Source organism: Papaver somniferum, chromosome 9 (assembly GCF_003573695.1).
Source record: "Papaver somniferum cultivar HN1 chromosome 9, ASM357369v1, whole genome shotgun sequence".
NCBI classification, from domain to species: Eukaryota; Viridiplantae; Streptophyta; class Magnoliopsida; order Ranunculales; family Papaveraceae; genus Papaver; species Papaver somniferum.
In genome coordinates, this window is record NC_039366.1 from 41,394,941 (window position 1) to 41,411,792 (window position 16,852).

Below are 16,852 nucleotides of genomic sequence, written 5' to 3' on the forward strand. Positions count from 1 at the left end.
CTCAGAACCTTAGGGTACGCTTACTGGGTATGTGTACCCACCTTGTTCCAGAATACAAATGTTTAGGGTACGTGTAATGGGTGTGCGAAACCTATCAAATATCTGAAATCCAACCTTGTTCCAGAACACAAATGTCTAGGGTACGTGTACTGGGTGTGCGTACCTATCCAATATCCGAAATCTCTATAAACAATTTGAAACATTCCCAATTACCATAGATAATAAATATCATTGCTTGGGAAAATACCAAATAATCATCTTGAAACAAAAAAAGTTTCTCAACCAAGATTTTAAGGATCTATGCATCCATTGCTTGAATCGTATTTCAAAAGATTTACCAAGACAAGCTTGACTCGAAATTTATTTTTTACAATATTAGATCTACTAAAATCATACGACATAGTCTCGTAAAAATAGAATGGTAAATGTCATGAGTAAATAAGATGGTTCAGTTTTCACATACCTCTTTGTCGATGAAGTTCTCCAAATCTCTTCGTTTCATCTTCATTCTTCGAGGGTTATTCAGTGATATCTGATACTCAACTACCATATTATAATCCTGCTCCGAGACTTGACTTTATTAAACTAAAAGCCAAGATACAGTTTTGTGTATCTAACACTGACGACAAGTTTGAGATAACAAAACTTGTAAATTTGACCGAGCAGTGCTCTAACACCCATTTAATGCGTTTCTTGCATTTCTCCACTATGGGAAATGCACACAAGGACATAACATATGATGCGAGACAAAAGCATATATGGTCGCGCCACTTGAGTTATATCGTTGAGACACACAACATTGGACGCCAATGACAGAGATTAAGTCGTGTGGTCAATATTGTGTCGCTAATGATTAAATAGACAACAACTACTTTGTAACGGCTGCTTCCTCCCATCAATATAAAATTTATATCATTCTCTTAGCTTATCGTTCCCTCTTAATTTCACTTAATTTATTCCCTCAAATTCAATTAATTTATTTTTTCCACCATGAATTATGATTTTGATACTTCTAAAGAGGAATGAATATGGATATGGATTTATACGAGGAAGTCCAAGAAAAGTATATAGATATCTTGGGACAACTGAATGAATACTCGAAATAATTGTATGTAAAAGAAAAATATTATGAGGTCAGATCTACAATTAAAACACCAAGTTTGCTACAAACTATAATGATTTTTTTCTCTTTCATTCATCTCTGCACTCTAGTGATACTCCCTTCCTCATCCGATAAGTTTCATGCGAACCCGGCGAGTTTCGATCTGCTCCGAGGCACAAATATTACCACCTTTTTATATTAGCTTTAGTTTCACGACCTTGGCTGTCAACTACAGATTGGTTAAAATTGAAACCATTTAAATTGAATGGCATGGTGCTAATACCTAAAGCAGTGAACCAAATACGTACTACTGGCCAAGCAACCAAGAAGAAATGTAAAGAACGAGAATTGTTGAAACTAGCATATTGGAAGATCAATCGGCCAAAATAATTTGAGTGGACTGAATCTGTGCTTTCGAATTCATCCTTCCCTTGGAATGACCCCTGACTTGAACCTTTGAGGCCCACTGACTCCTGTAAAAAGCAGTAACCTTGCCTTCAACTTGTATTTTTCACTTCTTTAATTTAAGTTTTTGCTTTTCTAGGGTTAGTTTAATTTCTTTTCGGATTTCGGTTTCTCGGTGCCGTTTATTGAGTTCCTCATTATATTCTTGCACCTTCATGGTGTTTTTGTTTGTAAGGTATGGATCCAGTTCATCGGTCTTCTTTAAATACTTAATTTAGATGCTTTAACGATTCTTTGATCTTTCTCTTCTCGGTCTATTTGTTTCGCATCTATTGTAGTATTTTGATCTTTGATGTAGGGGTTTCCCCTACTAATCTTCTCTTACTTAAGAATGAATGAGACTTAAAATCTTCTCTTAAATACTCGGAATATATAGTGCTGGCTATGGGGTTCGAACCATGCAAAAATTAAAAACATACCAAGAGACCAAAAAAGGTAAAAGTAAAAAGAACACTAAGAGACCAAAAAAAACGAAATAAATAAGTGCTGGTGAGGAAAGGGTAGAAGTAAAAAGAACACAAGGAGACCAAGAAAACAAAACGAATTTATAGTGCTGGCTATGGGGTTCGAACCCATGCGCACTTATGTGCAGAAGATCTTAAGTCTTCCCCCTTAACCACTCGGGCAAACCAGCTGTTTGTGCTATTCATGCCTGTTGAGCTGATAGAACGAAGTTCACAGTTTCCCACGCCAATTTCCCGAAGCTTCGGTCCTTCCTCTTTTTATGCCCTTTCCGAGACCAATTCCCAGTTTTCTCAATTCAATCTCTCTCTACCTAAAATTTTCACCCCGAAAGAAAAGAAAAAACCCTAGTTCTGATTTTTCACTGTAGGATTAGATGGCGGAACATCTAGCTGCAATCTTTGGTACAGAAAAAGACAGAGTGAATTGTCCATTTTATTTCAAAATCGGTGCTTGTAGACATGGAGATCGTTGTTCAAGGCTTCATACCAGGCCTTCTATTAGTCCTACGATTCTCCTCTCTAATATGTATCAAAGACCTGATATGATCGCTCCTGGTGCTACTATGGATCCTTCTGCTCAGGATCCTCGTCGTATTCAACAACACTTTGATGTAAGATTATTATTATTTTTATTTTGTTTGGATAGTTTTAGGGATTTTTTTTTGATGAATTTGTTCAATTGCTGAACGTGGGTTTTGTTATCGGTGAATTTCTGAATGTGGGTTTTGTTTGAAATTGAAGGATTTTTATGAAGATTTGTTCGATGAGCTGAGCAAGTATGGAGAGATTGAAAGTCTTAATATCTGTGACAATTTGGCTGATCATATGGTGGGGAATGTTTATGTTCAATTTAGAGAGGAAGAACATGCTTCTAATGCACTTAAGAATTTGACTGGAAGGTTCTATGCAGGTACCGCTTTCTGAAATTTGATTTGATTTGGTATAATTTGTTGGTTGGGGATATGGTTTAGGGAAATGTTGTGTACATTGTTTTGTGTGTATTGACTGTGAGAAGGTTTTAATGTTTTTCAGGGCGTCCTATTATTGTTGATTTCTCCCCTGTGACGGATTTTCGTGAAGCTACCTGTAGGCAGTATGAAGAGAATACCTGTAATCGTGGAGGATATTGCAACTTTATGCATTTGAAGAAGATTAGCAGGTTAGTCCCTTTATGATTTTCTTGTATTTCATTTGATAATTTTTATTGCAACTTGATATATTTGGAAACGGTTAGCAGGTTAATTGATTGTTCTTATGCTTTGCTGTCTCCTTGGGTTGGATGGTTAGAGCTAGAGTTTATAGTTTTTATGCTTTGCTGTCTCCTTGGGTTGGATGGTTATTTTGCAATTGATGTATTTTATTTGCACAATGCCAGGGAGTTGAGGAGGCAATTATTTAGTAGGTATCGTTCAAGGCGTAGCCGCAGTAGAAGCAGAAGCCGTAGTCCTTACAGGCGTCGGAGTTATGAAGAGCGATCACATGGTGGTCGTGATCATGATAGAAGGTCTAGTGACCGGGGTAGTAGGAGGACTAGGAGCAGAAGTCCTGGAAGGAGAAGGGGACAAAGTAGGAGTCCTGACAGGAGGAGGAACAGGAGCCCTGTTAGGGAAAGGGAAGGTAGTGCAGAGAGGAGGGCCAAAATTGAGCAGTGGAATAGGGAAAAGGAACAAGTAGTATCTGCTAATGAGAACAGTAATACTACTACTGGCATCACTCACAATGACAGCAATGGGAATGGAGAGCATTACTATGAGCAGCAACAACCACAGCGAGGAGGACATGGATCATATGAATATGATCACTAATCTGGTAGGTGACAGTTACTTTGTTTGTTGGTCTTGTTAGAATGATGCCTCTCTGTCTGTTCTGTAGGAAAATGAGGGTTTGGATTAAACAATACGTACACAATGAGTAAATCAGTTTAATACCATTTTCCACTGTGCAGGTGGTGTGCAGGTTTTCAGTTCTAGGATGGGGAGTGTGAATATTGTTTCTTGTTTATACTTCGTTAATCATTTACATTCTTGCTGGTTTGGTTTGGTTTTCAAAGACGGGTTTATCATTCAGCCTCAAATGTTTTGCTAAAAGGTTTTTTTTTGGTTGTACACCAATTCCTTCCCTTTGTCGCCGGTTTAAACTTCTCCTCCTTATTTTTTCCGCCGATGCTTCTTGCATTTATGCCAAATTTTGAACATACAATAACTTTTCTGGTCATATGGATTCTTAGGTTTTTCAATGATCTGGTCAAAATTCAGAAAATGAGTCTGGAAGGTTCTAGGTTACTGAAACCATAATAGCAGTATGATACTGAGTAGGGCCCTTCACATGATTGATGGTTTTTCTATTTAGAATTTGACCTTCTTATATGTGGTGCACATCCATGAAATTTCTGAGGTTCCAAATCATTTTTTGGGTCTTAAGAGATGTTGATCTTACATATTTTCATGAGTTGTTGCAGGTTCAGGTACCCTGCTTCTGAGGAACAACCTTAGTTTTTATGTCAACTCACCGTGAGCTTTGATTTACAGGTTTTGGCTCGATGTCAGTGATGCAAGTTTACAAGATTTTAATGTTTCATGGTGCGAAAGTTGAAGTTATCTTGGCAGGTTAGGTTTTTTCTGTGGAGGAGGGACATCATTTTTTTTTTGGTCATTGGTGGAAAGTGCGGGAGGTGTTTCTCCATGCTTGCTCATTATGTTTAATTTGAGGAAGATCTCTGGTTTTATTTCAGAAAAGAACTTCTGTTTTTGTACTTGACCATGTAGAAGTAGTTGATGATGCTCTTCATTTTCTGTTTGGTCGGCTCAGTGTGACTTCTTACTTTTAGTAGACTCTTAACAAATGAAAGCCTGAGTACATTCGTTGCTTGATCTGGTATAGTAATGCTGAATATTGGTCGATTGGCTGCATTCCAGCGAGGCCCCAGTTTTTGTGTGCCTATACAACTATAGGATAACCAGCACAAAGTTGAAAACTAATATCTCAAAAGCCAGTTAGTCGCAGTTCCCCAATTATTGTGCGAACATCTGCTGGAGAGCAGCACTCCACTACTGAAATGCGGGAGTAGGATTTCGAAAGGTTTGTACTGACAAAGGCTCTGCTATTCACATGGTTACTTTTTTGAATTCCCCTATCTATAAAGGAAAGGAGGTTACCTAAACTGCTATTACAAAAACATACAAAAACAAACTGTTATGATCCTATACCTAGTCGTGGAGGGTTTGAACTTAAGTTTTGAATGAAAACAAGAGAACAAGAAGATTTAAAGAAGAGAAGGAGTCGGAGGAAGAAGAAGAAGATTGAAGAAAATAATTGTATTGCTTGCCTGAATGTTTACAGGACTTGGATATAAATAGTTGTTGTAACTTTCTAAACAAGAATGCAGTCGATTTCTAACAATAACTATAACTATTTCATTAAGATTAAGCTAAATAAGGAAATCATATGAAAGGAAATAACGTGTAGAGGAGTTGGTGCCACAACATCCCACCCTACCTAAAAAATGGCTTGACTGAAAGTCTGGAAAGCGAATCAGTAGTTCATCCCCATCCTCCCATGTTCCTTCTTCAGTTGTACGATCTTTCCACTTGACCAGCCACTTTGTCCTAGCAACATTCCCCTACTTAAACATCTTACGGTCCAAGATTGTATCAGGTTCCCATTTCTCATAGTCGATTGTCACAGGTAAGTCAGTATTAAGAATCTCAGATGATCCAAGTTTCAATTTCAACTGTGAGACGCGAAACACAGGATGAATTCGACTTGTAACTAGCAACTCTAAGCGGTAAGCAACTGTCCCAATTTTTTCAATGACCTTGAATGGTCCATAGAACTTAGGTGACAACTTAGAGAATGAAGAAGTAGCTGCAGTAGTTTGACGATAAGGTTGTAATCGCAAGAAAACCCAGTCGTTGACTGAAAAGCTGCGTTCAGTCCTATGCACATCAGCATAATCCTTCATTCTGGCTTGCGCATCATGTAAATTTGATTTAAGAATCTTCAAATTATGATCTCTGTCTTGTAGAACTATATCAACAGCATGCACAGTAGTTGAGCCTGGCAGATATGTAGTAATTGTTGGAGGAGTCTTACAGTAAAGAGCTTGATAAGGGACCATTTTAATGGATGTGTTATAACTAATGTTATACCACCAAACCCAGTCTTTTTGTTTAATCCCAGCAAAGCAACGTAAATAACATTCCAAGATTCTGTTGGTAACTTCTGTTTGGCCGTCAGATTGAGGATGATATGCAGAGCTTCGACAAAGCTGAGTGTGCTGCAAAGAAAAGAATGCCTCCCAGAAATTGCTCATAAAAATTGGGTCATGATCACTAGTGATGTTCTTGGGCATTCCATGTAAACGTACTATTTCTCGTATGAAAATCTCAGCCACAGTATCAGCTGAATAAGGATGAGAAAGAGCCACGAAACGTGCGTACTTTGACAGACGATCTACCACCACTAATATACTTGTCTTTCGGTTAGATGCAGGAAACCCATCCACAAAATCCATAGAGATATCGACCCACACATCAGTAGGTATAAATAAAGGTTGTAGTAATCCTGGAGGATCTATGGATTCAGCTTTGTTTCGTTGGCAAGTATAACAACAAGCAATGTAATCCTTAACTGTTTTTTTCATCCCTGCCAATAAATATTCTGCTGAAGACGCTTGTAAGTTTGTAAATAACCAGAATGTCCCCCTGTTGGTGATGAATGAAACTCATCGAGAAGCTTATTGCACCATAAAGAAGTAGATACTACTGCAACTCTGTTCTTGTAACGAAGAACGTTATCTGTGTAAGACCATAGAGGCTTACAATCTCGTTAAGCACGTAACTTAGCAATAATATCACTGAACTCAATGTCATTATGACATTCTGTAATGATGTCAGTAAGGCCAGAAAATATTGAAGAAGTAATTGCCATAAGTTGCGAATCATTAATACGAGATAATGCATCAGCCGACATATTTGTTGCACCTGATCTATAAATAATCTTGTAATCATTACCAAGAAGTTTGGACAACCACTTCTGCTGCTCCATGGAACTAATTCTTTGCTCTAAGAAATACTCCAGACTACGATGGTCTGTGTAGATCTTAAAATGTCGACCCATTAAATATGGTCGCCATTTGATAATTGCATTAACAATGGCTAACATCTCTTTGTCATAAACTGAGAGAGTTAAATTTTTACCTGAAAGTGACTTACTATAGTATGCAATAGGTCTGTTCTGTTGAATAAGGATAGCTCCCAATCCGTTACCTGAAGTGTCACATTCAATGCCAAATTCCTTGGAAAAATCAGGAAGTGCTAGTTAAGGCTGTCTTGAGCTTATTAAATGCATCTGTAGCAGCTGTAGTCCAATGAAAAACATCTTGCTTCAATAACTGAGTCAGTGGAGCACTAATCTTACCATAATCTTTGACAAACTTACGGTAATAGCCTGCTAACCCCAAAAACCACGCAAACCTTTGACAGTAGATGGAATAGTCCAATTCACAATGCAAGAGATTTTATCAGCTTCAACCGAAACACCATTAGAAGATACTGCGTGCCCTAAGTAACTGACTGTAGTTATAGCAAAGTCACACTTAGAACTCTTCAGATATAACTTATGTGTGCGCAGAACTTCAAAAACAATCTTGAGTATGTAAGATGGTCTATGGGAGTTTTGTTGTAGACAAGTATGTCGTCAAAGAAAACCAACACAAACTTTCGAACATAGGGTCTAAGAATATCATTCATGAGACTCTGAGAAGTTTCAGGGGAATTTGATAATCCAAATGGCATTACCAAGAACTCATTGTGACCATCGTGAGTTATGAATGTTGTTTTATGCACATCATCTTCATGCACACGTAGTTGGTGATAAGCGAATCGCATATCCACCTTAGAAAACACAGTTTCTCCATGAAGCTCATCAAGAAGCTCATCTACCTACTGAAATAGGAAATATATCCTTAACATTAACCTTGTTTAATGCCCTGTAATCAATACAAATTCTCCATGAACCATCCTTCTTACGAACTAGTAAGACTGGAGAAGAGAAAGGACTAAAACTAGGCCTAATAAAACCTGCTACTTTCAATTCACAAACAATCTTTCTTATTTCAGCTTTCTGAAAATATGGGTATCGATAGGGTCTTACATTTACGGGTGAAGTATTTGGTAGTAATGAAATACGATGGTCTTGTTCCTGTGAAGGTGCCAAAGATGAAGGAGATGCAAATAAGTCAGAAAAACTTGAGAGTAGTTTCGAGACTGCAGTAGGTACCTAAGATTTGTCTGTTGCTGAAGGAGAAGTTGCAACCAATTGGATTAGAAAACCATGGAAAATATGATCAATTTTTTTTTGCATTGGAGTGTTTTCTAATATCATAACAGATGCTCAGCTATTTCCAGTCAAAAGATGTTCATGCTTACCAGATTTAAATTGCATATGTAGTTTCTCAAAATCCCAAGTGATATTGCCTAACGTTCGTAGCCACTGAACCCCTAATAGCGCATCACAACCACTTACTGCCAGTAAAAAAAATTCAGTAGTAAACTGATAATCTTGTAACTTGATGGATATATCAGAACAAGAACCTTGAGTTTGTAATACTCCACCATTACCTACCAAAACTTTCATGGTAGTGTTGTCAGATTGAGCTAAAAGTCCACATTGTTTTGCAATAGTTGGATGTAAGAAGTTATGAGTCGAACCAGTGTCAATGAGAACTGTGATCGACTTCCCTTTAATGTATCCTGTAACTCTCATAGTATTAGGAAAAGAAGATCCTGTGAGTGCATAAATAGAAATTGTAGGTTCAATACTTGATTGAGTAACCTCTTCAATGACATCATTAGTGTCCAGATTGTCTTCCTCAGCACAATCATTGTCAACCTCGGTGATTGAAGGAGCCATATCCAGTAATAATAGTCTAGGTTTAACACAGAAATGCCCAGGCTTATATGTTTCATCACAATTAAAGTATTAACCTTTATCACGACGCTCTTTCTGTTCTTCCAATGATAATCTCTTGACCCCTGTCGGAATAGTATTTCTCTTGAATGTTGGACTAGTAAAATTTAATGCTTGTCTGAAAGGATTTGATCGAGCCATAGTTTTGTAGAAACAAGTGATAAGCAACACATCTTCCTGTTTAATAGCTTTTTTTAAAGCCATATGTAAAGTTTGAGGTTCAAACACTTCTACAACAGATTGTATCTCAGGTTTCAAGGATCAGATAAAGAGATCAAGGATATGATCTTCTGGTAAATCAGTAACAAAGTTCAGGATGTGCTGAAACTCGGTAATATGCCCACGTACTGAGCCTTTTTGAGATATTGTAGACAATGCCAAACGTGGGTTTGCAAATTTCTTATCAGCAAATCGATCACGAAGAAGAGAACAAAAGTGCAGCCAAGTTGGATTATTTACCTTATTTTGAACCCACCTATACCAAGCATTAGCTTCACCCTTGAAGTGAGCTGTAGCAATTGAAATTTTTAGTCCTTCAACAACATTGTGTAGACAAAAATATTGACCTGCCTGGAAAATCCACCCTGTTGGATCTGTCCCTTCAAAGTTGGGAAATTTCAAATTGATGGGCGCTGCACGAATACCTGAAAGATCATCTGGAGAACCTAAAATACCATTGCCGTTAGAGACATTATTTCCGTTCGTACCATTACTACCATTGGTACCGTTGCTGCCAATCGATCCACCAAACCCAGGAGGTATAGTTAGAGGAAAACGCGTGAGAAGGAGTGATGCCATGTTACGAACCATCTTATGCATAGGATTGACATCTACACCATAGTATACAAATATTTTTTTAATACAATTTTTTTTTTATAAATCATCTGACAGTTTAAAATTGGCTTTTCCAACTGATCAATGGATAAAATGTTCTCAAAGATTGGAAGATAAATAACTATATAGATTTTTTCAACCTTTTTCACTTGGATATTGAGATATTCATTTTTCGAGGGTTCCGATATAACAAAACCTAAATCCTTAATTTCATCTTCTCGTCAAACTAGTGGCTAAAATTTAGGATTCTTCTACACTCTTAACTCCATTAATGGCTTTAAAAAAAACACGCTCGATTGCATTGCTGAAAGGCGAATAAGGTTATAGTGTTCCGCATCATTTTGCATCAATTTCACGTACCAAATTACAATTTAATACCAAATGCACTGGTAACCGAGAAAATGTTTTTAGAGTGATATCGTGTGGGATTTTTTCGTAATTGGAATGGACTCACCATCTGCTACATCCGGATTCTGTTCTCTCTCGTCCCATCCCATACTCTCTTTTTATTTTCCTTCTCTTCCTCTTATCATTCCACTGTAAGGAATCGCAAGCTCGTTCACGCTGTTAGACCGATCAAGAAACGATTTAGTCGCTAATAACTCAATTAACTGAATATAAATTTTAGTTAATTGAAATTAATCCAATAATAATCTGGAGATGAAACTAGTGTCATTGGATGATTTCGAAAATTTATGCGAAATTGACTACTCGAATGCGTTATTCGGACGCCAGATGAAGAAGAAATCATCCAAGTTGTGAGAAGGGTGGAATAGTGATTTCGTGGATAAGTGTTATCAAAACACTCGACACTTCTACTTAAGGAACCTTTTATCTCAATCAATTGAGATATTCTGTTTGGATGCCCACATCCATTTGGACGGGTGCCTCATCATTTCTCTCTGGCCTTATCATTACCAAATCGAGAAGAAGAATTAATTTTCTTTCTTATTTCTTCTTTTTATCCTTATCTTCTTTGATTTCTTTTGTTCTTCAGTCGAGTGATGGTTTGAGAAAACAAATTAGTACTCAGGAGATCGAGTAAAGAGGAGATGGATTATGTTGTGACTGTTGGTGGTTGTGTTGATTTGGGTAGATGATTCAAATTCGATGAAAAGGTAAATTAGAGAATTCAAATTAGGATTTTCTTGGGTAAATTAAGGTTTTCAGATTTGATTAATGTTCTGAAAATTTAGAAGATGATGTATATAAATATTGTTAGATGAGAAAATATAGGTAGACGTTTAATTGAAGTTTTGAAGTTGATTCAGTGATGAGTCGAAGAATTAGGGTTAGGGTTTTGAAATTCAACTGAATATTTGATTTGGTGATAGACAAGAAGAAATTAAAGGCTGGATGTGGTGATTTAAGAGGTAAATCGAAGTGTATAACTGAGAGATAAAGGAATTGGGAATTGGTTTTAGGGTTTCTGAGAATCAAAGTTGGTGGTGAAGTTTGAGGGGTTGATGTTTTTTAGTCTTGGGACAAGTCGCTGAATCGAATTAAATTGCTTGAGTAGAACTAATCTACGGTAATGGTTTTCTTAGATAATTGGGGTAAAGTTATTATTGAAAATGTGGGAATACCAAAATACACCACCAATTTTTTTCTCGGAAACCTGTATGGACAAACTTAAATACAATTCTGAGAATTCAATTTAATGAATTTCAATCAAGGAATAATATTTAGAGTTATATATCTTTCTCTCACAATCAGTACAAAGAAAAATCCGTGAACCTGATTTGCGTGTGAGAGTACTTGGACGATTCCAAAGATCAATATCCAAGAATCAATCAAGTCGTATCCAATAAACAATGATGGATGTATCTATTTTGATTGATTAACGTACAGACTGTGATATTTCAATTATAAAGATAAACAATATGATGCGGAAAAATAAATAACAGAGACACCAGAAATTTTGTTAACGAGGAAACCGCAAATGTAGAAAAACCCCGGAACCTAGTCCATATTGAACACCAAACTCTGTTAAGCCGCTACAGACACTAGCCTACTATCAATTAACTTCAGACTGGAATGTAGTTAATACCGAATTAAACCCTCAGAGAAATTCAGTTAAGTAGCGCTCCTTACACCTCTTGAATCCCAGTAGGGCTCCGCGCAATTGATTCCCTTAGCTGGCGTCATTTACAGCTAAGAGTTGCTTCAACTCAATTGAAGACTTTAAATCAATCTTGCTCCCACAGATAAGACTATATATGTGATTTCCTTTTTGATCGTAGATCAAGGTGAGACTGAAAATCGGTAGAAAAGACAAAGTCTAGCTAACCTGAAAATATGGACTTATGCTTCCCGAAGAGCAACCTACATTATTATTCACCTCACAAGTATTAAACTTGTGGAATCAACACATTCTGGGACGAAGAGAACTTTGTGATTTCTGTGTATCTTTATTGATGGAGCAAGCTCAACAATCAAACAAGATCAGGATACTCAAACTATCAAGATAAAAGATAACGGGACCTGGCTTCACGAAATCCCTATGAAATCGTTTTAGTCGATAAACCCTAAAAGGGTTTTAAGAAGAGGAAGACTCTAGTTTACAACTAGGACACACAAAGATAGTGTCGGGATTCAAAGATCCACCGTTAAATGAATCTTTGAAATATGATTTACATATCAAGATATACACTCTGGTTAGGATGAACCATAAACGAACCATGTACAAAGACAACGTTCATAAATGGTTAGCTGAAACTAGCCGATTGAACTATAAGCTTAACCATTTTCATAAACATTTAAGACTTTTAAGTTTGAGTCACGACCATAGGTTATAATGTGATCAATCATGTCTATAGAGTGTTCTTACAGATTTATTCAAATGTTAATTATCTCACAGAAATAATTTTATTTGCATCTGAAAATATTCCACTGGGTAAGTACGTGTACCAGGTACGTGTACCTCAACCTTGTTCGTGAATATATTTGTAATGGCACATGTACCGGGTATGTATACCCTTAAAACAAATATAAGTTCCAAAACATACAGAACTTTTTCGGTGTGTGTACCGGATATGGATACCACACCGGCTTCAAAACCAACAGTTCTTTTTCGGTATACATACTAGGTATGCATACCATTCCAGGTTCATGAGTTCACATACTTTTTATGGTATGGATACCGGGTATGCGTATCACTAAATCACTGTCGAACTATAGCTACGCCGTCACGTGTACTATGTGTTAGAGCACTGCTCGGTCGAACTCGCAAGCGTTGCTATCTCAAGCTTGTTGTCAAGTTTAGTCGCCGAAACTATCAGTCTTGATTTCTAGTCTACTTATAGCTAAGTCTCGGATTAGGATAAAAAGTGTAGTTGAGCATTAGACTTCATGGCGTTCATCGATTGAACATGAAGAACTACTAAGGGGAGCTTGTCGAACTTCATCAAAAAAAGGTATGTGGAGACTTGAACTCATCTATCACTCAAAAGTCAATCTACTATATCTCCTATTTGAGACAAAAGTCGTATAGCTATATAGACTTCGATTCTACACATTTGATATTTCGAGCTGAGTTTAACTCGCTTACATATTTCTCAAAATATGTGTTGGCAAGATTTCGCTTTAACCAAGTTCATCTTATATTCTTGACGAAAGTCAAAAGATGATCATGTGAAAATCACCTGGCAACATCTTACATGATTTGTGTGAGACAGTCATTAGATGTAGACTCGGAATGTTTCGTATTGATCATTCGATCACTTGAAAATTGCTTTGAAGCTAATAGTTTGTGTGAGACAGCTATTGTCATCTTCCGAGAATGTTTCAATGATTGAAATGGAGTTTAGAACACTTACCATGATCGGATATTGCATAGTATGCGTACTTGAATATATGAAATCCAAGTCCGGGAATCATAGTATGCATACCCGTATGCGTACTGGTTGGTTTAGTGAAAGTCCGGGAACTTGTACGCATACCGGTACACATATTGGCGTGAGGTTCAGTTTCGGGAATTTCTGCTGAGTTTGGAAGGTATGCGTACCCGTTTGCACACTGGCGAACCCAAACTTAGACCGTCCACTTAAGTATGCGTACCCGTTTGCATACTTGAATAGGCTATGTTCTAAAATGGATTTGTTCATGAACTAACACATTTATATAATAAGGAATGCAATCTTTTGCAAACCGTGGCTATAATGTTCATGAATTGATTAATGTGAATCAAAACCGATTTTCCTTCAATTGTGTCTTGCATACTTCTATGAGAATATAAACAATTGAACAACTCTAGAACTAGTTTCATTTGAGTCATTGGAACTAGTTATGGTTAAGATAAATACGGTTGATATGAAATTGTTCATATGGATAACTTAGGTTAACTATTGTTGAGCCAACAAAGCGCACACGTTTAGGTACGGTTAATCATATCTAAATGAAGTCACTTTTCATTTGTGTGTAACAAGCTAAGTTCGATCTAACTGTTGAAAGATATTAGCTTCCGTCAAATCAGTTTTTCATCTAACGATGAATATTGAATGATTTGTTACCAAGGTAGCATTAATTGCAAACCCTGATTTGAAGATTATATAAAGGAGAACTCTAGCAACTGGGAGACATAATCCCCACACCTCATGTGTGATACTAGTTGCGACTAGAGTCTATTCTCCTTTAACCTTAGGTTTTCCAAAATCTTGTGGGTTAACGACTTAAAGACTTCATTGGGATTGTGAAGCCAAAACCAACTATTTTCTCTGTAGTTGCATGTTCTGATCTTGTTGTTTTCTATCGTGATTGAGTACTATGTTTCTTAAGATTTGCTCGAGATTTAATTTTCGATAGGCAAGATAAAAAGCAGTCACAAACATCTTCGTGTCATCGTTTGTGATTCTACAATATCTTTTTTCGCTACCATATGATTAAAATTATTGTGAGGTGATTGACATTTCTAGGATTTTCTTCGGGAATATAAGTCCGGTATATTAATTGGTTCCTGTTCACTTTGATTTATCAAAAGACGGAACAAAACTCATAGGTTTATCTGTGGGAGACACATTTATCTATACAATACACTTTTCTGTGTGAGACAAATTGGTTTATCAAGTCTTCGACTTTGGGTCGTAGCAACTCTTAGTTGTGGGTGAGATTAACTAAGGGAATCAAGTGCGTAGAGTCCTGCTGGGATTCAGAGACGTAAGCAGTGAAACCATACCTTGATCAGTGTGAGATTGGTTAGGGATCAACTACATTCCAGTCCGAGGTTAACTTGGAGTAGGTTAGTGTCTGTAGTGGATTAAGAAAGTGTGGTGTTCAAATGTGGACTAGGTCCGAGTTTTTTTTGCATTTTCGTTTTCCTAGTTAACAAAACTTCGGGTGTCTGTGTTATTTCTTTTTTGCATTATATTTGTTTATATAATTGAAATATCACAGGTTGTGCTTAAGCTCAATCAGTGGAGAATCCAACCTTTGGTTGTTGATTAAATTGATTGACATTTAGATATTGGTTTTTGATACCATCCAAGTTATTTCTTATATTCAACCGGGCTCGCAAATTCCTATTTGTTTGATTGCGGATTGAACTGAGAAATAGAGATATAACTCTTGGATATATTTCCATTGATTGAGTCTGACTTTTTAGTCGATTATCTTGGAATTATACTGGAGTTTGTCCATACAAATTGCTAAGCGAAATATTGGGTGCGGTTGTTAGACCCCCGCTTTTTCAATTGGTATCAGAGCAGGCAAACAGGTTAAAGACCTCATAAGTCTGTGTTTATAGAAATCTGATTATTATGGACGAGTCTACCTATAATAACGTATCAGGTCAGAAATTGCCAGATGATTTTCAAAGCCTGAATTCACCTGAGAGAACTGTCACATCTAAGTCAATATCTAAAGACTCTCTGAATGTAGAAACTGTTGATTGGGAAACACGCCTAGAAGAACAGTTGGATGAACCTTCTGATGAAGGTGATTCAGATATTGATAGAGATATTGATGAGGAAGTATCAGAGTATGTTAAGTTTTTGAATTCGTTGAAAATAAATAAGATTACAACTTCTCATGTCACACCTCTTCTGACTCCTCTCTGTCGAGAAAACAAGAAATTCAAAAGGTTTTACGGAGGTCTTTATGGCTGGAATCGATCCTCAAAGATTCTGAGGAAAACCTGAGTAGAAAGCCACTTGAATGTGATAATGTTTATCAAAAATACTTCTTGTTGGAAGAGAAACTTGCAGAAACTGAAGCAAGGATTAACCATCAAGCAAGTTTTGATGGCAGAGAAAGCGCTTATCTCGCTCGAGAAAAACTCCTTGAGGCTGATTTAGCTGCTGCTATTGATAAAATAAAGATGTTTGAAGATGACTTGAAAAAGTTCAATACTAGTTCAAGCAAATTAACCACTATGCTAGGAGAAACTAAAAATTATCGTGATACACGAGAATTGGGCTATAAGGGAATAGATGCTCCAAGTATTAGCAAAGAGGTAAAATTTGTCAAGGCTAGTGATTCTTCTCAACAAAAGGTTTCCACTGATAGCAAAAGTGAAATACCTTCACCGACAGTTAAAGTTCGAAAGAGCAATGTATATCAACCTCCAAATTCAGCACATACAGATCCAGGTAAGAACAATCCTTATGTTTGCCAGTATTGCTGAAATAAAGGTCTGGAAAGGAGATGTCGTTTTCGTATAAGTAATGAGAAACTTCATGATGTTCTTGTTTGGGCATCACAAGAAGTTGTGAAACCAAGATCATATGCTAAGGCTAATCCCCTTAACATTACAGGTTGTAACTTTCCAACTTATAGTCAAAGGTATCATTGCTGTGATAAACCTACATTTGCCTATAAACGTCATACGAAGCATTTTCACATTAGTATTGGTTATCAAAAGGATAACTCCGTAAAGATGAAGACAAGATCCGATGATCCCAATTGGAGAAAGACTAACTTGCAAAAGAATAATCTTTCTAATTCTCTTTTGAGAAATTTTGAAGAGAGTAATGGGAAGAAGGTTCCGGTTGTTTCTAAACGCACTCATAAGTGGGTTCCAAAG

General features: G+C 36.9%; 1 protein-coding gene and 1 non-coding gene across 4 annotated transcripts; one reads left to right on the plus strand and one right to left on the minus strand.

Annotated features, from left to right (window-relative positions):
- Nucleotides 1-2,118: 2,118 nt before the first annotated feature.
- Nucleotides 2,119-2,201, minus strand: TRNAL-UAA. The gene has a single exon. It is a non-coding gene; the product is annotated as a tRNA-Leu (tRNA).
- Nucleotides 2,202-2,319: 118 nt separating this feature from the next.
- LOC113310819 (splicing factor U2af small subunit B-like) lies at nucleotides 2,320-4,901 on the plus strand. 3 transcript variants are annotated; one of them, XM_026559615.1, is made up of 5 exons: nucleotides 2,320-2,642; nucleotides 2,773-2,941; nucleotides 3,064-3,190; nucleotides 3,407-3,840; nucleotides 3,977-4,901. In XM_026559615.1, exons 1-4 carry the CDS (start codon nucleotides 2,406-2,408, stop codon nucleotides 3,834-3,836), a joined length of 963 nt encoding a protein of 320 aa, XP_026415400.1. In that variant the 5' UTR covers nucleotides 2,320-2,405; the 3' UTR covers nucleotides 3,837-3,840; nucleotides 3,977-4,901. The 3 variants fall into 3 exon arrangements, with proteins under 3 accessions (XP_026415400.1, XP_026415401.1, XP_026415399.1); XM_026559616.1 differs by having other exon boundaries at nucleotides 4,560-4,901; XM_026559614.1 differs by having other exon boundaries at nucleotides 3,407-4,901.
- The last annotated feature ends 11,951 nt before the right edge of the window (nucleotides 4,902-16,852 follow it).

Excerpts from the sequence above, each read along its gene's own strand:
- LOC113310819 (XM_026559614.1), top strand. The coding sequence starts at position 2,406 with ATGGCGGAACATCTAGCTGCAATCTTTGGTACAGAAAAAGACAGAGTG. Across the intron at positions 2,643-2,772 it reads GTATTCAACAACACTTTGAT|GATTTTTATGAAGATTTGTT; the intron begins GTAAGATTATTA and ends TTGAAATTGAAG. Across the intron at positions 3,191-3,406 it reads CATTTGAAGAAGATTAGCAG|GGAGTTGAGGAGGCAATTAT; the intron begins GTTAGTCCCTTT and ends GCACAATGCCAG.